The 25,649-nt window shown below is 36.6% G+C and overlaps 1 protein-coding gene across 1 annotated transcript in view; it reads right to left on the reverse strand.

The window, feature by feature from the left end:
- The window catches only part of GALNTL6 (polypeptide N-acetylgalactosaminyltransferase like 6), a 487,161-nt gene that overhangs the window by 304,464 nt on the left and 157,048 nt on the right, over positions 1 to 25,649 (reverse strand). Inside the window, exon 2 of the mRNA XM_040589013.1 lies at positions 10,974 to 11,082. Within this exon, the coding sequence (XP_040444947.1) occupies positions 10,974 to 11,082 (109 nt within the window). The remainder of the gene's footprint in view (positions 1 to 10,973; positions 11,083 to 25,649) is intronic.

Here is a 25,649-nt window from a genome sequence, read left to right on the forward strand (position 1 = left end):
CGACTTTTAGTGAAGATTACCTAAAAAAAGTTTGTTTCCAGCTTGTAGACAGCAGAACTTTCATGCAAGTTGGCAGAACAAAATGCCACTCTAGAAATGTGGTTTCTTTCTTTGCTGCCTTTTTCTTCGAAGGAAGAACAATTCTCCCAGATAGCACTCCACTGCAAGCACAGAGGGCAGACAACTTCGTGTCGCATAACCACAGTCAAAAGTTAGTCATGTTCCTTGAGAAGCAGTAATTACTGAGCATCATTTGATGAACTAGTGTCTATAAAGTAAATTATAGCAAAACAACCATATATCTCTGCCTCTTCAAACGTGTTGACTGGACGTCAGACAAATTGTTTAACCAGTCCAATAATTTTCCTCTGTCAGCTTCTTTAATGAAAGCTTTGAGTTTTCTAATTTCTTTGGAATGACCTGCTTGTGACTATCATAATGATTATTCTGGATGATGAAGTCTGCAACATGCAAGGTTATTGACTACCGTGCAGGTAATATGTGGCACTGGCAAATTCCCTCAAGTATTAAGCAGATTAAACCAAAAAGAGTCTGGGTCAGTCATTTGGGAAACCTTTAAAGCTGAAGTTATCTTATGGGTCTGTCTTGACCTGTATTCAGGTTAAATGAATGCCTGCCTTAAATCATTAAAATAGTTTTTAAAGCTGGTTGACAGCAGTTTATTCCATGTTTTAAACTTAAAAGATGACACAACAGTAGTAAGGAAAAATTTCTTTTTGTCATGGCTTCTGAATTGAAAAGTACAGTCTTCATATGTTATAATTGCTGTCAAGTACTTATTCCAGCTCTTTTTGCCACAGTTTGGTCAAGATTACTTTCCTCCTTCTTTGAATTGGAATTTTCATAGCAAAACAAGCAACACCTAGAAACTGAAATACAAATGAAAACCATGTCTCTTTGTGCCACAGAGTCAAGCAGTAATTGCTCTGAACTGACAAACTTGATCATTTTTACACCTATCGCAACAGACAACCAACTCAATTCAGACAGTCTATAGAGCTGTCCTTCTCCTTCCACACAGACAAGTCTTGTCTGAAGGTCACTCAGCTGTTCATTTCAAATTCTCCCAGCAAATGGGCCACGTTTTAAAAGACTACTCAGATAAAATTCCTTTTCCAGAATTACTATTAAACATAATTCTCTTAAAAAAACCCCACACAAACAACACAAAACCTAGAATGTACAGATGAACTCCTATTAAATTTCACTGCAGACAGTCCTGTCCTGAAAATTTTAAGCAAAAGGAGAACAGCAACAGGGTGCTAACAGCGCCCAAACCAGAACACCCTCACAGACTGCAACTGACAAATTAAAAGACAGATTCAAGCCAAGATCTCCGCTCACCCCCCTCCCCCCCAAAACCCCCCAAACCTAAAAATTCTAAAGTCTACTTTCCTTTCTTTTTCACTTCCAGGCAGCAGCTCTATTAAACCCCTAAATATTACATATTGGATACATTCACCAACATCAGCACTTCATCACTAACACTGATGTGAGTCCACTGACAAATCTTTACCACCATACAGAAGGGGTAAAAATATACTTGGGACTATCACAGGCTAACGAGCAAGTAGCATCTCCTCCTTTTTTTGCTTTGGCTTGTTTGTTTCTCTCTTTCTTTTAAAAAAATGTGTGAGCATTGAGATCAAAATTCAAATACAAGGGGAAAATGTACCAGGGAGGAAAGTTTGGTCTATTAAGGATTTGACACCATTCTTCCCTTCACAGATGAAACTACAGAGAAAGACGAAAGAGTAGTAACTTTAATAACTTTTGTAACAGAGAACTTGAAATTTGGACATTAGTTTCAAGCTAGCTTATGTATTGGTTTACAGCATAGTCATACACATTTCTTGCCAAGTTACTGGAAATACAATTTTCTTTCTACCTGTCCTGGTAAAAATCAACATGCCAAAGCTCAGTACAGAAGGGTACACTGAAAATAATTTTCAGCACTAATTCATGAGTCAATGAGATGTATTATGAACTCTTTTCCCCCTTCCCTGGCCTCTCTGGTAGTCCTTAAAAATTAGCTTACCAATTACATTTAAGTGGTACATCAGTGATGAGTTTTAACATGTGGGAAGAAAAGGGAAGAATCTAGTTAACTTCAGCCACAAGTGCCTCAAATCCTTGCTGCAAGTACTGAGACCACAGACTCATTGTGCTCTAACAAGGAAGCTTCACTCTGACTTAAAGCCACACAAACACTTTTTTACATATATAATTAAGTGGCAAGAGTTAGCTCAAGCATGGGCACCATTTTCCAACAGAGATAAATGCTATACAGCCAGTCTTACACTCCCTGGCTTCTCCAGCAGTGCAATAATAGGTTGTAACTTAAGATCCAGTGGGGGTGTGTACTAACCCCAAATTACAACTTAAATAATACTATGAGATGCCATTTCACAATCTGAGCAAGCAAGACTGTAGTTGTCCAGGAAAAAAGTTAAGCACTTGTGGAAAAAAAAAACAACAAACCAAACTACATTTTCTAGATATTGGGATTTAAATATCTGGAGAAGGCATAATTGAAAAATCTCTTTCTAAATCAGTGTTTGAAAGTGTAAAATCCTTACACCTGGCTCCAAACTGAGCTCACTATTTTCAATAGAACATCCAGACCATTAAGCTTGAATAAAAATGGTAGAATCAGATCATAGTCTACAGTGCTTTATATTTAAGAGAGCTAATGTGTTTTAATATGAGAAACACTTTATGTAACTGCAGTAGATTGTAACCATCTCTTTCTGCTTCCTTTATATGCAGTCTCCTTGACAAGCATTGATTAACATTACATTTTACAATTTTCTAATCATGATAGATTTGCTTTAAGATAAACTGATGAACGGTTTTCCCTTTTACAAAACGCTGTATTTTAAATTGAACAAAGCATATTCACGACTAATGCTATGAACAATTAGGTTATGACTGTTTATTGAGACCTTGGCTACCACTGCAGTTCCAATTATATTGCAAGTTCTAAAATCCTTTCTAAAAGAATTGCAAGTTCAGAGGCCTAAATTAAATTTAGTGTATTTGTTTAATGTATAATGCTGACAAAATTCCCAGTGCATAATCCCATCTGAAATATGGGATAACTGAATCCATATTTTAGTATACGCTTCGCTCCCTGAACTACTTCGATTATATTTATCTGTATAAGTATCACAGAACTAATTTTTTCATAACCAATAGGGAATTACATTTAATGTTGCTATCTGTATGATGCTGCCTCCTATCTTCTAGAGGCACTCTTGTGCTAGGCTTTACTTTGACAAGTTATTCTGATTTTAAGAATGGGAACTTATCAGCATGATAAGGATTAATTACAGAAGTTTGGGGGAATTATTCTACTGTACTTTATGCTCAAAAATTCTTGAACAGAAGTGGTGGAATAAACCAGCAATGCACAATTTCTTTAGGTCACACAAGCCAAATCTCAGGTGTTTACTACTTTTTATTTTACACAAGCACACTTGATTCTTCTGCCTCCTTTTAATGTTCCACCCTGAGAATAAAGTTTCATTCTATTTTCATTTTCATCACAAACACATACAGGTAATTTCTTTTTCAATGTCTGTTTAGTTTGTTTATAGAAATAATCTGTATGAATGTTTGTTTGTAGAACTATACAACATACTGTCTGTTTGTTTATAGGACTAATCTTTATGAAATGTCTGCACTGAGGCATGTAAAGGTCAAGATCTTTAAAATCCCCTTCTCCTGGTCAAGATAACATTTTGAAGAAGGAAAAAAGTAAAGACTATACTGAATACAGGAAAGAATTAAAACCTTCATTCCTTCCCTCCACATAAGGCTTCCACATGCTATTTAAATATAGAAATGCGAGGAACAAAGACTGTGGAAATGGCTCGATAATTGCTGGGATAACTATTGGGTGACACAGTGCATTCTAAAACTTTTTTCCTCTGAGATTTTAGTAGCAGACAGCAGCAAAATGGCTCAACAGTTAAACATAAAAGTATTGACAGCCACATCTTAGAAGTCACTTTGTCAATTCCTTAACCGATTTCTTTTGAAGACAAAAGTTTTTATAAATTTCTATTTAGTGCTATGAACACAGCTCCTTACCTGTTACTATTCTCTCAGAAATTTGCTTTTAATTATACTGAATTTTCAATGCCAATCATAGAACATAATCATTCAGCATACACATGCAAGCAGGCAGATCACTATAAAGGAAAAAAAAGAGAAAATAAAAAGGCAGTATTTAAAGAAAAGAAAAAAAAAAACAAACCAAAAACCACTACAGAACTTGTAATATGCAATCTTTCTACATCACTTTATAGGCTATTAATTTCGTGAATAGAATTGATAAAATTTCAGAAATTAAACCTTATTTTTTGTTTTCCATCAGTTCTGCTCAGCTAAAAAATCCATTTTTGTATTCCCATTTCCCATTTGCAGTATTGTACAATGGAAAAGCTATCACTTGTAGTTAGCAATAGATTTTCACGATCACAAATAGCACCATATTTAAATATAAACATTCAACCTGTACTTCTTTAAAAGCCCAAGAATTACACATTTGAATCCTTCCTCTCATCTGAGAAGGTCTTTAATTCATCGTTATTGCTATTACTCATAACTGATGAGCACGTACAGCTGAGAATTTCTTGAGGGAAATAAATGAAATAACTTTCAGAAATAGAGAAACAATGACGTTGACTGATTCCCTAGGACTTTTAGTCTCACTAGCCAGGACATAGAGATGGAATCAACAGAATTTCTTTTCATGGATGCTTTTGAATTACTACCTTAGACCTTCATGGCTCTCTTCTGTGAATCTCATCCCTCATGGGAGCATTCAGGGACCTCAGATTCCTAGCTCTACATCGAAATCCTGGAAAATCAGTGGCCATTGGTGCCAGAGCAGTTGCCATGAAATGAACATCTTGCTAGGCATGTCCTCAGAGTCCTCCCCAAACAACTGAAGGGAAGCAGGGAAATCTCTGATCAAATGAACAAATTTGTCAAGTCAGTAGCTGATAAGTGACAGTATCAGGGGCTTCAGCATCCAGGATCTCTACTTGATCCAGCGATGCAGGCAGATTTACACTGCCCTGATACAATCAGCGTCGCTATAGCTGGACTAATACGCATACTGGTAGCTACCTAGTTTATTACTACACAAGTTGCATTTACATAGGGTGCACTCACAACTCTGAACTGCAATGCAAGAACGCTCTTCTGATATGCGTAAGACTGTTTACTACTGAAACAAAAATTATGACAGATGTAGGATTTGCATTTGTTTAGAGTTCTCACTTTTTTAATGCAAATTAACCATATTCTTCATCAAGGCATGTCATCAGTTGTATTCCCAGAGCAAAATAAATTAATAGAAACAGCTCTTATTTTAAATGCTGATTTCTTGTCAAAAAAGATGGCATGACATATCAGCTCCAATAAAGTCTGTTTCTCTGATTAGCTTAGGCTGTTCCTTCCCCCTCCATTGTAATATCTGATTGATTTAATGGCTTACTTCAGAAAATGGAAACAATTAGGCTTCTATTTTCTTTCTTCCTAAATATCTATCACAACTGTTTAGTCAGGAACTACTTGTTTGTGATTTTTTTAAAGGTAAACTTTTGCATTCCTTTTCCTATATCTCAATCACTGGTTTTGAGGTAATGACAGAATAATATTTAGAGAAAAATGGAAGTGATTATGTTGACTGAATGAAATAATCTAAGTCATTAAATGCTCCTTTCTATCCAAATCAGGACTTGGATAACTGGCAACTATTCAGCTATCTTCCCTGTTCTAGCAACTGTATAGCAATTTAGTACTCCTCCAATCCAACATCACATTCCCTCTATTGGCTTCCTCCATTCTGGTATCAAAACTCACCAACCAAAATTCTTAGAACTGTTTTAGTTTACAAAGAGATTGAAAGCATTGAAACTGCATTAAAAACTTGGGGAAGAAAAATAAGCTGCATGTAAAACAGCAAATTAATTGGTACGAGAAAAGTAGTTCCGGTGCTTTTTCTAACTTGTATTGAAAGCAAGAGTAAACATGACAGCATACAAAACCCATACGATTAACTTGTCAAAATCATTCTATCATAGAAGACAAAGAACTACGAAGATTCCAGAAAGAATTAGAAATTTTGGAATGGAATACCTGCAGTGACATGGCTAGGGGATGAAAAATTTGGCTATATGAAAGGTTATTTATCAAAGCATCTAAAAAGAGCAAGAAATATATTTCCTAAATCAACAGTTTAACCAGGTACAGTCTTTCCTTCCAATAACAGATGGTACAGACACCAGTTAGTCTGTTTATACGTACATTTAAAATAGGGGTGGTCTTTGATTAGTCTTTTAAGGAACATAAACTAAAGCATAATATCTAGCAGAAATATTGTTAATACTGTGTCTCAGTGTGGCTTTTTTATTTTATTATTTTATTTATTTTTGTTGGTGTGGGTCTTGTTTGTTTTTTCTCTTTAAAGAACAACATTCAGCAATACAAATAAGCATGGGGAAACCTTCACAAACACAACAGACTCATCTCTCAACCATCTGGACCACTATCATTCCTGGGTCTCACCTGGCTGCCCTGTGTTTCAAAAGTTCCCTATAGTTAAGGTAAGCAACAGGAACAAATGAATAACTGATTTCCTATTTTCTAAACAAAGAAAAAAATATCGGTTTGGGAATTTAGAAATAACTCAAAAAAATTCTATAGTATTGGGATTTTAAACCAGATTCCTAGAAAAAGCATAATTTTCAAATAATACTTTCAATTTCGTATTCTGGGGTTTTTTTTCAGCAAAGATCCATACATAATTTCTTTAAGAAAGGTTGGGCATTCCATCTACCTTCACTGACTAAATAATACTTTTACCAGTATCATGTACATTAATTTCTTTCTGTAGCTATCTAGGACCACTTTAGCCTTTTTATTCACAGCAGAAGATACTTCACAAGTAATCTGTGGATTCCCAAGTCACTTTGCAAGAAAATGACTTAACTGGGATGGTATGAGTTATCTGTTTCACTAACATTGTATTTGACTACTAAGAAATAATTTATTAAATTATAACCATTTTGATGGTATTGCATCATCATTTCTGGAGATGAAGGAATCGCTCACATGGCAACTGTATGTGCAGATCTGTAAATGAGGAATTTTTAACCCATCTGTGTGTCCAGTAAACTTCAGAAAAATGCAAGTTATTCGTTCTAGAGCTGGGTGATTTGGTTGTGGGTTTGTGGGTTTTTTTTCCCTAAATCAAAATGACATATTGTTTGCAGTCAGAGAGGAAAATACAAGGAGAATGGATGATAATTTCCTTTCAGTGGTGGCTGTACAGTAGGTATTCTCTTACACAAGATACAGCTGTTTATAGGTATAGGAGCTAACTGCTGTTCTGTGCATCTGTGGGCAAGAGTATCAGTGAGACCATGGCAATATTTGAAGAGAAACCTGTGTGTAGCACACTGGACCTTGCTGTTATGAGCAAAACTGACAGCAGTGTAGTCCCATATTACATGCTAATTTAAGATTTTTTACAAGGGTACAGAAAAAAATATGGCTATTATGGAATTATGACTTCAAAGACTGCTTTGCATTATCTCCACCAGTAAGAAACATTATCCTAAACCATTCTTAACAGAGCCAGAAAGTGTTATCTCCTTCCAAGAAATCAAGTCACAGAGAAGATGAAATACCTGTGAGAAAACTGGAAATTTAATTTTATAGACTCCCATACTGCTGTCTTAATTACAAGTCATGTCACCTGTGATATCTTACTCCTTGAGGAGTTTCCTTCTTTCTGTAATTTCATAATATATATATCTCTACATATAATATATATCTACACACACAGACACATATACACACAGACACATATATATCTCCAGTAAGAGTACATTGCTTCTGCAGTGAGAACAGAGCAACAATCCACAAAGGCATTAAAAAATGACAATGATGTCCAAGTCCAGATGTAATCTTACACACGTTTGAAGACATTTGCCTGGACTTTACTATGTGAAACAACTTCAGATGTGCTTCTCCTTCTTAACACAAAAGATATGTATTTTCCAAAAGTAAGTACCTCATCCCAAAAAATACCCACCATGAAAACATATCATAGGTCTTTAGATTACAAGTGGAGCTGCTATTTGATGTGTATTCTGCTGTAAAAATGATATCCTACAGAGTGGGACTCAAAGCTATCAAAGAATGTTAAAAAACTTGTGTGTGCAGCACAACTGGACACCCGACAGATTCAGAACCTCACTGACGGAACAGTGACACTAAAGCAGCAGTTACGGTGTGATTGCATCTGTACTATCCTTTGTTTTGTCTGGTGGGAAGCCCACAAGGGTGTTTTCCCTGTTTTCCCCTCAAAAGGACTTCAGCAAATAATTCCAGCTGAAGGAAAGTGACCTTGGAAGGATCTATAGCATAAGCAAATTGCATATAAATGAGAAGCTCAAAAAGCAGTACCAGTTATTGAAGCCTTTGTCTCTGCAAGAGTCTTCAAATATTAATTACGTTTTGGCTAGATGTAAAGCCTTGCCACTCCACCATTCACTTCAGTTGTTCTCAAGCACCTTCATCATGTGAACAGAATGTGAACTAATGGTAAAAACACCATAAACATACTTTGAACTCCAGGTGGTCCAACAAAGACCCACAAAACCAAAAGTAACCTGAACTCACTTCAGCATTTATATGCAAGACCATGTGTAATTGTAAAGCAAAAAAAAAAAAAAAAAAAGCTAGAACACTTTAAATAAATAGAAATAGTATTATTTTTCTGCATATCTTGCAAATGGCTTTTCTCTTTAGCTTTAAAGTAATTGAACGATTCCCACTGAAGAGAGACCACTCAAATTCAGGAACATTGATTTTAATTTGGTGCAGCTAGCCATAGAGAAACCAGCACCCCACCATAATTAGATTTATGAAATTCACAGTCCCAGCACTTAGGAAATTGTAAGCCTTACAGATATACAGCTAAACTAAATTCAAAAAAGACTTCACTCCTTTCTTCTTTTCTGTGTAATGAGTATTGGCTGCCTTTCCTGAAATGTCCCGAGAAGCCCTTTCAGTGTTGTTATTTCATACCTTCAGATTGATTTTAAACTAAAAGTTGATTTCAGCTATATTTTGATTTGTTATTAGGGACAGAAATAACATAGTATGTCCCAAAGGAGTGCACTGAAATAATCTAGCTTTGCATTGGTATTACTATATTGTGATTTTCAAAGAAAAAATCATTAAAAGTCAATTTAATCTAATGAATAATAATGATAGAAATCATTAAAAAGATTTCTTAAGTGGTCAAACTCATCAAATAGTATCACAAGGAAGTCAATAAAAACATAAATAACTTAGAATATTTTAAGTATAATTATTATTATTACCAAGAATAGAAGTTTATCGGAAAAAATATTCACGTACTAGGGCATTCTACTGGAGTTATGTTAGGAGTAGGACTGGGAATTACAAAGCTACATAACATGTTTTGCTAACTTCTTAGTCGACTCCATGCAATGACTTGCATTACATTGGTAATTCTATAGCTATCCATCAGACAACCATAAGTATTACTGTTTATTTTTCAAAACATATGGGGTCCACACTACATTTTTAGGAATCAAAAGTACATTGCCAGAGCATCAGTGCACATGCCTCAAAAAGGTCCATTTAACCAAGTAACATGTTATTTGTTACATATGTGTTGATATTCGTTACATATGTGTATGTGTCTACATACATGCTGTTTCTATTTTGTACATTCTCTCTTAGATATTTGTCGTTTTACACTTAGCAATTTGGAACACAATTAACATTGATCTGACAACTTCTAAGATGCCTAGAGTAACTTCCTCCCTCTCCCCACTTTTTTTCCTCCAAAGCACATGTGGGAGGGAAGGATAATTTTTTTAGTTAGTGATCAAAAAGATTCCAAAGACAGGGAAAAATGGTTTATAAAATGAACCTACACTCGCAATATTTTACTAGTTCAGGCCCCTGCAAAATTAAGTACTTACCAAGTCTTATGAATCTGTCAACTGGATTCAGTTATAGAGGTATTTTGGGGGAGGTGTTGGCTGTCTTCCGACAGTGGAATCAAGACAGCATGATTTATTTTATAATACTAGATTGGCCTTTGTAAAATAATGACTTTCAGACACTGATTAAGGTGCAATTCAACTGCTGTTACTCTTCCTTCCTTTTAATTTAATTCATCTTACATTGAATAGTTGTAAATTATACTATAAAAGAAAGATTCAAATGTGAACATGCTCTGATGACAGAGGAACACAAACCTTTCTTCGCACACATGGCATACAGCATGTGAGGTACATTAAAATTACATTACTCACACTGAAGGATACTTTGTTACAGTATCTGCAAATACAATTTGCTCCCATTTTCAAATAATTTTAGACTGTCAGAATGAAGTGAAGTAGCTTTAGCAGGACTAAAGGATTGGAGTTTGACAATGGTAAAAGGGTCAAAGTTTCTTTCTAACATAACCTTGGATGTTCTTAGCAGTTACAGGTACTGGACTCAGGTTTTATCCACTGATTTAAGGACAGCTCAGGTTCAATTGTAACACATGTTCCTTTGGAAACCAACACTTTTGCTTATATCTGGTCACAGTATAACAACTCATCTCAACACGAAAAATATTTTGTTAATATTTTTGCCCATTTCCTCATACAATCATTATATAGCTATTAACATGACCCATTATTTGTATTTTTGCTTGGCTGTTTTCAGAGATAAGGTATTTGTGCTTGGTCTGACCCCTCGTTTCAGAACAATATGTCCTTGTGAAGTGCTGTAATCAAAAAAAGGCTGTTATGAATGCTTTTCAGCTGACTCAAATAAACCCCCATAACCATATGAAGAAAGAATGAATAAACCATTTCAATTTGCTCTGAACTTATGTATACCTGAACGCATAGCATCTTTTTGAATGCTTTCATAATCATGCCAGTCCTTCCTTTTCAAGCCATCAGTCCAGGTAAAGAGCTGTCCATCTCCCAGCCCCAATGGAAGTGTCTGTGAAAACAGCAAACAAACAAATAAATATATACATACATACATGGCTTGCATTATTACAGAAGAACACTTAAAATACAGCAGAAGCCAATAAAACATTCAGTGTATCCAATGCAAATACTGAAACTTAAATGAAGCTATTTTTCTAAACAGTGTAAGAAAACCATTAATTTATTTCTTGACAAACAATTAATCGAAGTATGTCAAACAATTTGTACTTAACATTTCTTTCCATCAGTGTCCTGCTATGACTGCTTGGCAAGAAGTTAAATGGACGACTAAAATTAATCAGGTTTCAAAAATGTCTCATCCTTCAATTCATGAAGTACTTGATTTTTTTTCCGTAAACTACCACTTGTGCAAAGCTGGAATTATAGTTACTAAGCACCTTTCAGTGTTCCCCTTGATTTTTGGGGTTGGTAGGGTTTTTTTTGGTGGTGGGTTTTTTTCGGTGGTGGGTTTTTTTCGGGCTTTTTTTTTTTTGATAGCTAATAATGAGCTACTGCTATTCACACATGGCCAGGCTTACTACATCAGATGCACAGAGCAAAGAGACCCTCAAAACACTTTCACATCCTGTAGATCTTTTATTTTGTAAGAGATAAGGGGGAAAGAAACCCAAACAAACCCATCCCCTCAAAAAGTACCCAGCAAAAAAGCCTCCATGCAACACAAAGTTGGTAAATTGACTTCCCCTTTCCAGACTCTAAATTCTCAGGTAAAGCTAAGAACCACTTTTCCCTTCTAAGCAATTTTACCTTTCTAGAGCTTTTCTTGTCATTTTTTTCTGTGAAATGCTGGTGTTTTTTATAAAAAAATAAAATAGAAAACTAGTATTAGAAGTAGACAAAATTTGGATGCATAGGAAGTAGTACAAAGCTGCATAACTTTTCAAATAAATTTAGCCTTTTCCTAAATACTTAATTTACAAAAAAATATGGTAAAAGAAATGGAGAAAATTTTGATAAACAAAGGAGACAATCTACCACATCTGTGCTGAAGAAAGCGAGGAAGCGATTCAGTGCTACTTAGGAGTAACATGAAAATTCTAGTTCTGTTAATTCTAGGTTTGAACCAGTAAGTTACCCAGAATGAAGGGTATATGTCTAATGGATGTTACAAATGTAGTTATCAAAGTATATGTGAAAACAAACTTGAAAAGCAGTTCCAGGAAAGCAACATTTCATCAGTCTTCTACTAGGCAATATTGAAAGCTCTAAAAAAATCTTGTGCATATATAAGAACAATGCTCTGAACTTCAAGTATGTAAACCAAATGAATATTGGACTCACCCATCTTTTACTGATTTTACACTACTGGCACCACAAAGCTGGGAGATGGTGGCTTCGAGTGAAGCTGCCCCAACATTTTCAGTTAGGGTTTCTCTTTTCAGGAGAGACATGTGTTTGCCAAGCTATATGATGTGGATCTGGTAGCTAAGCCATCCTTAAAACAGGGGTTTGAAGGCTTTCAGATTGTAAGCAAGAAGTGAGTAATGCCAGGCATGGCTGGTTACCTTTGGGCAAAGGATGCTAGAAATCCTAGCTGACATAGTTCTATGCAGAAAATCTCTGCTTTGGGTCAGCTGATGTTTCTGATAATGTTGGATATTCAGGGCAAAGTGTTGTGAGCTAGTGCTCTCCAATAAATCCCTGTGATACTGAGTAAAAGCCATCACATTCTTCCAGCATTATCTACTTTTTTTAGTTTTAATGTTAAAGGTACGTTATGTTACATATCATCGAAGTGTAATCCAACCTGTGTTTTTTCCATTACTAAAACTTTTGCAGTCGTATTCCAAGAAAAGACTCCATTGCGTTGTTTTAATATCATACAAGCCAGAGGTTCAAACCTGGAAAAACTGAAGAAAAACTGAAGATACCCTGATAAAAGTATTTCATGTTATCAAAATATCTAACTTTTCATGTCCTTGAAATGAAGTCATTAATTTCAATAATTCTTGATTTCAAATAATAGTAATGTTCCAATAGTGATCTGAAGTAGCTTGTTTGTTAAAAGTCAGAAGCACAAGGTACTATGGAGACTGCAACAGCGTTAAGCGTGATTATTGAACCCAAAGTCATAAAATAATCCACTCTGAAGCACTAACTGGCTATTTAAAAGTCAGGGCCAGACAGATCAGCTAAACTCCTATCCCTTGTCAATATGGGTATAGCTGGTGTGAACCTCTCAGTCCCAAAAAATCACAGCTATCAAAAGCAGCACAAACTTTACTTTTGTGACCCTTTATTCCTGTGCTAGCTTTGTTCCCTAAAAGTAGCGATTTAAATGGCAAGTTTGCCACACATGGAAAGAAAGCTGAGTAGTAGAGTTTACAGCTGGTTTCCTGTTGCCTATTTGCATTTTGATGCCATTACTTTAAAAAAAATATTAATTACTCGTAATTACTTTACCTGATAACATTTACATGTCTCATGTACCAGGATGCCCTCTTGCAAGCATAATCTAGTTAAATACATTCACTAAAATTAGTCTAGCAAAAGGATTGCTGTTCAGACAGTATAATCTCAATGGGGACTAAACACTCTGGCCTTTTGAGGGACTAGACTTCATGAAATTCACCCTGTGGACACATTGGTTTTACTTCTGCAGTGGGCGTGAAGCAGGGCTTAAGAAGGGATGTAGAGTTTCAGTCAAACACTCCGGAAAGAGTTTTGCAGTGAAAATTCTATAGCTCTGAAGAAATCAGGACTGCCTTCAGTCCCTCAACTAAATATCTCCCTTGTCAGCAACTGAAGGATTTTTTTTCTTTTTGATGTTGCTACGTGCCTAACAAGATACAAAAGCACTTGAGAAAACTGGTTCCTCCATTTCACTTCTGCCTAAGGGTAAACAAATTGCATTTTGAGAGACCTTAAAGCAGAGTTTCTGGAATGTTTTAAAACTGCTAAAAGGCTCCATTGTAAAACTCTTAAGTATGCTAAACATGCTTCATTCTTCCAGATGACGATGACTGGAAGAGCCCCTGTTTCTAAAGCATCTCTAGCTGGAAAGTAAGCAAAGGAAGGAAAAGAAACAAACAAACAAAACAGTCTTAATCTAACCTTGTCTTCCCCCTACATACTCTCTGCTTTTCTTTCTCAGTTCTCTGTCTTTTTGGATACACCGATAATTTACAGTATTTTGCATCAAATGAGAAAAAAACCTCTGGTTTTGTTATACACAGGCTATGACTGGTGTAATGGCTAGATAATAATACCAACCAAGATAGTGCTGCTATTGGTAAGTACACACAAGAAAGCTCAGAAACCACATCCTCACCTCTATGGTCAATCTCAGAAAGACATGTTCTGAGCACATGAATACGAAGTCACTTCACAAGATGGAATATGCTAACAGATCCCGATTCTGAATTTTTGCTGAACACATATTTGACCATAAGTTGATGTGCTAAGCTGAAATAAAATTAACCATGCTGCATAAGTAGAAGTGCTAAAGGCAGCAACAACAGGAATTCTTCATTTTAGGGTAACGTATGAGCAGCTAGACCAAAAGTTATTAAATTCGTGCTATAAAATACCCTATGACTTCAGCACAAAATTGGGTTTAGACACTTAAACATATAATCAAATAAGCTTGGGTTCCAGCCCATAAAATAAAAATTTATTAAGGATTATTAACCTGTGGCTAAGCAAATTACCGGAGACAGAGTATTCTGGAGAATACATGTTCATTATTTCCACATTCTGAGTTCTCATGTATTTAAGTAGTATGAACACTGCAAGATTGGTGTGAAGAGTTAGTTCGACATGTGCAATAATAATCTTTTGGTATACGCGATGGTCTAAGAAATGCGGAAGCATGACTAGAGAAAATTACGGTTCCTTCCAAAATATGCACTAGGGCTTCTTTCCAGTGGAAACCAAGGTATGAGAAAAGGAGAAGGCTCAGGCACCCCCACCCCCTCAAGTACCTCACCCTAACAAAAAAGCAATGCTTATATGTATGCTTTAGTGATATATCAATATATAGGAATAAGAAACCAGCACAGCTGGTTAACCGAAATATACTCAAGGTTTTCCCTTCCAAAACATTTCTAAGTCACCCACAAATACCACAGTCTGCCTCTACAGCCCTTAGTCTCTTGAACTCGAGAACTATTTTTATAATTGCAGCACTATTATAACACCAAATATAACTCTGCATACAAAGAGCTGGATTTTGACTGACTGTCAAAAAAATCCGACAACAATTTATCATCCAACCATTTGTTACAGATAGTATGAAGCTGTGAGTTGCACATTTTTAAGTGTTTCTGTCTAAAAGGGATTACCCACCTACAGCAACATTACATACAGCATCTGCCTTACTATTTCATTTTCACATTAACCTCAAATCTTTTGGGATGCAAGACTGATACAGTACTACACAGACTCAGAAGATCCTTGTCCTCTAGAGAAGACTCAACATCTGGTTCAATTACAGAGAATATGACAAGCCCCCAAAATAGTGTAATTATCAAAAACTCACCCACAGACTATTAGATCCCTCAGAGGGGATAAAAAAGCTTCTCTGCTGTGACATTTGAAAGCTTGAACTCAGAAACAATTGTCTTCATTGAATAACTCATTTATTTTTAATTTCACTCTGCAGAGGCAGACAATTAAAGGGGACTCAAGCAAAGGAAGATGACGTATTAATGGAAATGCACCTTTCTAAAAAAAAAAAAAAAAGAAGTGATAATTACAGATTCACTTTGAGCCTGAGGATTTTCTCACTAGCTCTAGGGTTATTTTACTGAACACCAATATACAATCAAATACTGCATATGCTTGTTTTGGCTGGGACAGAGTTAATTTTCTTCTTAGTAGCTGATATGCAGCTATACTTTGCATTAGTGCAGAAAACAGTGTTGATAATACAGGGATGTTTTCATTATCGCTGATCAGCACTTGCACAGTCGAGACCTTTTCTGCCTCTCACACACCCACCTATGAGCAGGCTGGGGGGCACAAGGAGCTTGGGGGGGGACACAGCTGGGACAGATGGCCCAAAATAACCCACGAGATATTTCAGACCACGTAGCATCGTGCTTAGCATATAAAGCGGGAGGGAGGAGAAGGAAGGTGGGGACATATTTGGAGTCATGGCATTTGCTCAAGTAACCGCCACGTTTGATGGAGCCCTTCTGATGGCGGAACACCTGCCTGCCCATGGGAAGTAGTGAATGAATTCCTTGTTTTCCTTTGATTGTGCACTTGGATTTTGCATTACCTATTAAACTGTCTTTATCTCAACCCCTGAATTTTCTCACTTTAACCTTTCTGATCCTCTCCCCTATCCCAACAACGGGTAGCAAGTGAGCTGCTATGTAGTGCTTAGTTGCCAGTTGCGGTTAAACCATAACAGTACATTAACAAAGCATCATATTCTGATCAGCATAATAATTTCCATTTTAAAAATGAATTTTAGGAAGTAATTAATTCAGAAAATTTTAGCAATAATCACTTCTTCCTGCTCAGGAAAAAATGTGGTAAAAAAAGGAAAAAAGATGGTAAAGTACTGAATTAGACATCTTCACAGATACTTCAAGACAAGCATAAAAACAGCCAGCCTTTGATTTTCCTTTGTTTTTAAATACAAGATTCCCCACTAAGCAATTAAATACATTTCTTCATCAGAATAAATTTATGGATCACTTTTTAAAGAGTGATGTCACTGGATATTCTATCATATGTTTATTATAAATCTGCTGCAAAATCACAACATGCCCATTTCCTGTATTTCTGTTCTGGTATTATCACAAACATAGGAAGACAGACATTCTCATGAAGCTTCTTCCCCAAGAGTTGGAATGGTCATGAAGACTAATTTTGAATGATTTCTCCTTACTCTGTTTATGCTAAATTTTAGCCCAAGACCTTTCAAGTGAAACGTTAGTATTACAGCACTCAAATCTGAATTCAAGTGCTCTCCCACCTCCAAACACAAGCAAACTCTATTCTGGTGCAGGGACTGGCTGAGAATATGAGATGAAAACCAAAATATTATTTTCCCTAAGAATGTGCTTGATATAAGGCAGTCTGTTCTATAGAAAGGGTATAAAATCCAAACATCGCACAGTCTCATCTCTATGCCTTTATGTTTAAGCTTCTGAACGACACCTGCATAGCCCTCCTTTCCTATTGCTCTTCAGTATTAGACTAACAAACAAAAAAGGTCTCACATCTGAATTGCCAAATAGAACAGAGATCAGTTTATAAGTAGTAATGCTGAGCAAATAGATGCAATACAGGCCTTAAATGCCTGTGAAGTCCTCACCATCATAAAATGAAACTATTCCACCTAGTAATTTGGCTCCACCACAATCTTTCCTTAAGATGTCAGGGGCAGGCATTGCAACACCTGAAAGTTTTGATAGTTTTGAAAGCTGATAGTTTTGAACCCCCAGGCTATGTGTTTTTCAGGGTCCTTCTCTGGGATGCTATCCCTCTAGGAGGGAAGTAGTGGCTGCAGTGAGTGCAGTGGTAGGCTGTGGGGGATGGGTGGGCAGCAGCCACCCTGCCCACCCAGGGCACCCACCTCTTGATGCCATTCACTGAGTGTTCCAGTCAGTCCTGTGCTGCTGCTGGCCAGATGTTGGCTACCAAAACCACTGCCCATTGGGGTAGCACTTGAGGGACATACAAAAGATGCCCAGGGAGAAGTGGAGAGATGAGAGAGCTGGAGGGACACTTGAGGGACCTCATCCTACAATGCCACCCTCCTACATACTTGAAAGAAATGGTTGCCGTAGATCCGGATACCCTCATTAGGTTGGAAGATGCTGAGGATGAAGAAAACGTTGTTCAGTAAAATGTAGAGAACTACTATTTGCTATCAAGAGAAGGTGGTAAAGGCTCTAAAGCCTATTATCTTTCAAAAAGAAGGAAAAAACCAGAATACATTCAGATATAACTACTGCCTTTTAATTTTATTTTTACTTTAAGTACTTTACAACATTTTTAAAAATAAAAACCTGAATTATTTTCCAAATCTTTAGCTTGAAGCAATATAATAGAGAGTTGAGGACATGATGAATTCTTCATATGCTCAGATTTCATGTGCCATTTATTTGTTATGCCACAGCAAATAAGCGTTCACTGCACTGACATTTACATTACTAGAAATAATTAGCCCGGCACATCAAAAAAGGGCAGTACTTGATTTAGTCTGCGCCATCTGAGTGACTCAAGGTTATTTCATTTTTGAAACACTTTCAGGCTTTCTGTGCTTTTATTTTCTAGATCATCATGGACAACCCAGTAGCATCATGCCATCAATTCCAGACTAAAGTTGTTAATAATGTTATTTTGAAAATGCCAAGCTCCCCGAGCTTCTCATTACTGAGATTTTTATAGACAGGTATAAAACCTGTTATTGCTGCACTACAGTTATATTGTTGAAGTAACAAAACTGCAGAAAAAACTAAATTAAAACATAGGTTTTAAAAACATCGCAATTTCCTATTGACCCAGTGTATGAGTGCTTGAGCATTGGGTGAATGACAATTCTGTAAGGATGCATTTCCATGCTGGGAAGTTGTGATTTATCATGTCAAATTATGGAAGATTAGAGATGTTTAATAATATATATTGGTATAAGAACACTAAAAGCTTCTTTAGCACAGATGCTGTCTTGCATCCATCACTCACGAACTAAAAGCTTGCAGTATGCACTGCCATTCATGATGTAGAATTTTAAACACACACATTTTACAAGTTATCAGGAAAAGAGTTCATGGAATCCTATTATGTTGACTGTATCAAGTGATACCCCATGGAAATTCCTGTGCTTTGCAGCTCTTATGTATGTTGAATCTATCCTCAAAAAATTATTTCTCATTTAACTTCTAATATTTCCAAAACATCCATTATCACCTTGATGTTGTTGACATTTGTATTTCCTGACTGCTACAGACGACTTGGGTAACACAGGCAAAAAGTATTCTAAATCCCCAAAAGAATACAGCAGAGTGGGGCAGAATAGCACCAAGTGGCTATCCTGGGCACATTACAGTATGTCTACATGGATTCTTCTGTATTTCAGTCAGTGCCCATTGCCTTTCACCTTTTCCCTTGCCACCACTGAGAAAGGTCTGGCTTTATTTTTTTTACCCCCTGCAGTCAGGTATTTATACCCACTGGGTTTAAATACTTTGTCTTGATAAGACTACATAGATCCAGCTCCTTCAGCTTCTCCCTGTAACACAGATGCTCTGGTCCCTTTGGAGGGGGACGAGGGTTTTACTAGTTCTACAGACAGGGTATAAAATGCACGGAATTCCAAAGGAGTTTGGATTCCACATCTGTTGATTCTGAACCACCATGAATTGCCAAAGGTGACCTATGAAGTCTGGCAGTGAATCTTGGCTTCCTAAATGACACAACTTCAACTGCCTGTGGGACAGGAGGAAGGGTATAAACTGAAATGATAATAAAAATGATTCCTCAGGGCAAGCAACTCCCATCTCTTTCTGCTTGCTGGTCTAAGCTGCTGACAGATTTGTTCAATAACTAAATCACCTAAACCAATCTTTTCCTAATGTTTTAACTTCTCTGAATTCCAGCTTGGTGAAATGAAATAAAACTCAAGTAACACAAGTGTCTATGACAGATCCAAATAAACCAAAACACACACTGACAAATGTGCTGCTACTCAGGTCTTTTGTAGAGGAATGAAGGCAGTGTGTTGATTAGCATTGATAATACAGGGTTTATCTCTCTGTCCACTTCTGATTGTTCTAGAAAATCTATGATCAATCTCCATGTTGTTAACGACAACTGTAGCAATTTTGTCTCCCCTCGAGGCAGCCTCAAGAAGTACCTTTCCAACGCTTTGCCATGTCTGAATGCTGAAAACCTTTTTCACCATAACTGGCAAATCATACATTTACACCACACTAGCAGAATTCTTATTGCCGTTACATCATATTTTACACCTCTTTTTTCAAATATATCCATAAGCATTGCAAACACAGAATTTGTCTCCCTGTCCGCTTTTAATCGTTCTATTAAGTCTAAGACTAATCTCCATGTTGTTAGCGATGTTGTTGCAATTTTATCGCCCCTCGAGGCAGCCTCAGAAAGTAATTTTCCAGTGTTTTGCCATGTCTGAACGCATGTGACTTTTTTCAGCGCAACTAACGCATCATTTACTTTGCACCATCCTAGCAAAGTTCTTATTGCCCTCTTGTTATACTTTACGCTTCGTTTTTCAAATATATCTATAAGCATCGTTAACATAGAATTTTCTTCTTCTGCACTCATATTAAATAGTCCCCATCTACGCTGGGCACCAAAAGTTGCAATTTGAGTTAAGATGGACAACAAATATTGCAATACACCCATATGGATTAGTTGTCAACGGCTCACCTCTCATGGTGTCTGTTATGGGTCACAGGCTCTCCCACTCGTCTCAGCTACGTTGGGTGCCAGTTATCGGAGTCAGAGTCCAACTCAGTCAGCCTCACATGGGGCATCATTGTTGCAGCAAAAACAGACTAGTAGGCTGCAACAAGGCTCTTACCATCAGTCAGATTCTACTGTCCATTCTGTTCCTCCTTCCTCCAGAGGTCAGACCACACTGCTCCTCCTCCATCCGACCCCCTCTCCCACAACCCTCAGCGGGAACGAGCTACAGCTGCACATCATCCATGTCAGTCAACCCACTGCCTCTGCAGCAAGGCCACAGCTGCATGTTACCAATGCTAATCAACCCACTGCCTTCATTCCTCTACAGTCTTTTCCTTCAGCTCAGGAGTGCTTTGCCAGCGCAATAGGGTAAGCTTGCAGAAGGAGCCTGTATCCATATTTCACTATTCATTTTCAGGAAGTTTTACATCATACTCATGTTGTATTAATACTACACATTAATGACTGGCTTTTTCAGAAATTATTTTTTACATCAAAAGACATTAAAAGGGTTTGAAGAGACCTGGCAGGATTTTTGCCAGCATGGCTACTGGTTGGTTTTTGAACCAGCACGGGTCTTTATATAAGCCATTAGATGAACACTATAAACAATGATTTTTAGTTACTCCTGAAAGAATTTATTATATAACTTTCTGGGTCCTTTTTTACCATGCTAATTTTGCTAATTTAATTTTTTTTATTTAATTTAAAAAGCAAAAAAACCCCCAACCAACCAAAACCCAGAGAAAAATTTATTTACAGTTTTGGGACTGATCCATTTTTTGATGATTGCCAGTTTGCAATATTGCAAGGATGAATAATGAAGTTGTAATAGTGCTTGTTATTAACAGACTTTTCAGATTACCCATTTTTCCTCAAGTTTAGAATAATGTCTTTAGATTTTCACTATGCTAAGGATCACATGGTTTTAGATTGGCCACTGCACCAACTCAAGATAAAAAGTGCTTTTGTAGGATTCAAATGTCAGGTCTTTTAAGCAGGAAATAATTTCTCATTTTGACAAATCTGTTCAATGGTGATTAACAATCATATTGTCTTATGCTAAATTACTTCTAAAGTAACTTGCCTTTGAATTTTTAATAAAAGCACATCCTCTCTTAGGTAACATTCACAGATTACTGAACACATTTTAAAAACAGTACAGCATGATCACTACAATTAGATTATCACTAATGAGAAAATTGCAACTTATTTGTTGTTGCATGAGAAAACAACAATTTCATAAGCATTTTCCATTTTTTTTTCCTCCTTTGGTGCATCTATTACTTATAAAAAAATGATCTCTGAAGATATCTTCAAATCTCTGTAGTACAGCTGATTACAGCTTTGCAGTATATTTGATACCAGTTACCCAGCAGACCCAGTAATATTAAAAAAGAATAGCTACCCTTTATTATTGCTTTTTTTAAGATAACATAAGCTGACCAATACTTTCAATAGAAACGGATTTTTTTGGGCATATTTTGTTGTAATAGAAACATTGTAAGAGAAAGGTCAGATGAAGAAGCTAACTTCAGCCAAACTTGCTACCCAGCATGTTTTACGCTAAATAAAAAATCTGCTACAAAAAAATCAGTTTCTGCAGCAATGGTATAACATATTCCATATTTTTGACTGCAGTGTAAGATAAAAATTAATTTGGCCACTCAAGAGTATTTGCAAAAGCTAATAGACTTCTATAAGTACATATTTTAATTGTTACAATAGAAAAGTAATAGATTTCTAAATTAGAGTTTTGATGAGCTTTACATTCCGATCTCTACAGATAAGCTGCCATACTGTAAGACAGCCTCTGCACACAGGTGAAAGAGTAACTTTTTATTTTATGTAATTGTCTGAACATTTTTACAAACAGCAGAAAGAAAACACTGATTTGTTTAAATAGTATTTTTGAAGTTTGTGCTGATCCATGACACAACAGAATTCATGTTCCAAGGGCACTGATTTGCAGAATACTCAAGCTTTTGCCAATGCCCATATGGAGGAGGAAAACACCTTACTGTCTTGCTGCGTGTCACACAGTGCTAATCTGTTCACAAATACTCCAGACTATCTATATTAAAAAGTAAACTTCTATACAAAAAAAAAAACCACCAACCCACAAAGCACAGAAAGTAATACTACTCCTACTAGAAGTCCCTTCCTGCAAAAACATCCATCAGTTCAAGAACTGGTATTAAAACATACCAATTAAATGCATCATTAATACCTAATTTTGGAATTTGCAGTTTAGGTTACACTGGATTAAAGAAAAAACCCTACTGTTTAATTAACTAAAGTAATGAAGCCACATTGGAAAAGAATTATCTTGCACTTTAAAGACCTTGAATCAAACTAACCTGCCCAAACGCAAGTGCCAACTCGTATCTGTAGGCTTCTGATGCTGCAGCAAATGTATCATTACTTGATCTCTAGAAGAATTCTTTGTTTATGAGGGCATTGGATAGGAATTTCCATAGTTTAAGAGACTTTCAAACAAACTCCGCAGACTGCTGCAGAAAGAAAGCTGATTAAACGTAGCCGACAGGTTTACATTCTTCTTCAGCCTTCTCAAGACAATACAAAGCTGATAAGGAGACCTCTTCCAAGGTCTTTGGAAGCATGAGAATTTCTGTGCTTTGTGTGAACCCATTACAGGTTTACTAAGGCCAACAGCAGTCTTGCTAGTGATTCCAGGCACAGAATCATAAAAATGTATCTGGAAGGTCCTTTGAGATACAATCTTTTCCCACCTCCAATCAGAACTGGGTATGCCTAAATCACTTCCCTGAAGTGTCTAACTAATATGCCCTTGCAGACCTCCAGTAGCAGAGACTGCACAGTCTCTCAAGGCAATCTACTTCAATACTTCATTATTTTTGCAATTAGAGAACTTCCCCTTTCATCTAACCTGTATTACTTGCCATAATTTAAGCCTTTTATTTCTTTGTTCTTTTCACCAGGGACAGGAAGAACATATTTCCTTTCCAGCAGCTACATTTCATGGACATGAAAATTATTCTCTCCTCTAGACTAAATGCTCTTATTTTTTAAAATTCTTCTCAGCTCTTGTTGCTGACCCTGGGAGTATATGAAACTTTGAAGAGAACAACATTAGTTTGTTAGCAATTGGGTAAGACTAAGAATAGCAAGTATAAACTGCTTATTAAAAGAACCCAAACAAACCAACAAGAAACATTACTACTACCTGGAAAAAGAACTAAGACAAGTAACTGCAGGTGACCATTTCCTGAAAATAAGAAAGATTATTTATTGTAACATGCTTTTTCCCCTCTCTGACTGACAATAAAATAGCAACAACATACCCATGTTGTGCATTCATACACTTCATACTTCAAACCCTACCTCACACTATTTTATGAAGCAACAGTGAATTCTCTTAATTAAAGTGGACAAATTACTTAAATGTTTATACATAATTAAGGCAAAGAATATTAAGTTATGTCAAACCCGAAAAGATACCGAAGTTCAATAGGATTCATATACTTAAAATCACCAAACTACTAGGAAGATGACCTAACAGGTCTTGTACTTCAGCATGTGCGTGAATGAATGCTGATTTTTCCCCTAGCAGCAAAAGCATATTTAAAGAATTCAGATATGCGCAGAAACTCTTCCCCAAGTGGGAAAATAGGAACAACAGTGGAAGGAGGGAAGAGTTATGAGAGGTTTTAATGAACTCTTTCAAATTAAAAAATGACCTAATTTTTTTCCTCTGACCCAAAACCTTTGAAATTGGACAAACAGATGATCATCTCTGTCTAATGCCATTTAAGCTGACCTTTCCATTTTATGCCAATAGTTTTCAATTACAAAACCAATCAGAGTGTATTTCACTAAACGGAGTACTGTGATTAGTCACATCTAATTTTATCAACAGCCAGAATGTGAATAGCATATTAAAGTAGGATGAACAGCTTTGATTGATACATTGAGTTTTAATTTCTAATTCCTTGTCTCCCACTCTTTTGGTAGGAATTGAAAGTTACACATCATTGAACAGGAAAAGCTACTGTAACTCAAACATAGCTTCAAAGATTTGACCTTCAGTTTTTCTCAGACTTCCCCCCTCCCTCTGCAGTACATAGACATCAGATTAATAGGTATGGAGCTATGTGGACAGGTTTTAAACACAGAATAGTTATTAAAAGAACAACAAGACTGACATTAAAATTAATTATCAGTTCTTTTGGCAGAAGAATCTATATCCACCTTTGCTACAGACTACTTTTATAGATTTTGAAAAAGTCTTCTTTAAAATGCAAGATAATAATTCTTTTCCAATATGGGTTCATGACTTGAGTTAATTAAAGAAGACCTTTAGTCTTCTAAGAAATAGAACCCACCCTATGTCCAAAGCTAGGTATTTACATTTGTGTTTACTTATGTTAATATAGGCTGCCTAATTTTCATAGGCACACCCACATCTCCTACTGATGTCAGCATTTAAGTCTGAAAATGTTAGTGTTAGCTAGTGTATTTAAGTGTCTTGTACTTGAGACCCTCCTGTGGCATTGCACGGAGGAATCAAAGACTGTGCTCAAGAGCTACGCAAGTTCTGCCAAAGTCACGGCAGACAGAAAAATGGTACTGCACTTTTCCATAGCCCTCACCCCTGAAAAAGGTGCTGCAGCATGATCTTGCACACCGTTTCCACAACCCCTTCTCCTCTGAGGGCAGTTTTTCCAGTAAACTCAAGACAACAGACCTTCCTGCCAGCCTCCTGCTGGATCACAGCTGTGGTGCTGGTTAACCCTGGCCCTTGCAGGATTTCATTCCAGACAGCTCACATCTTCCTACAGGCTGGCTCTTCTGACTTCTGGCTGAGAGCTTAGGAAAGTCTCTGTTCTGCCTTTGCTAAGTCTCTATGCATAAACATAAAACACTGATTCCCTCTGCACTACCTTAGCTGAACTCAGTATCCTTATGTTCCCCAGCAGATCTGATATCCAGCTACGCTTCACTGGCTCTAAGGCAAACTCCAGAGCTCCCTTAAAGGGCAATTCTCTCTACAATCAGGACCATTACCAGGATATAGACGTACAGAAAAAATGGTATTATCTCACATAGCACCATGAAGTTGCTGTCCTTTAAAAACTGTCTTTTTACTGATGACTGTTACAATTACAGGGA

The sequence above is a fragment of the Falco naumanni genome, chromosome 1 (genome assembly GCF_017639655.2).
Source record: "Falco naumanni isolate bFalNau1 chromosome 1, bFalNau1.pat, whole genome shotgun sequence".
NCBI classification, from domain to species: domain Eukaryota; kingdom Metazoa; phylum Chordata; class Aves; order Falconiformes; family Falconidae; genus Falco; species Falco naumanni.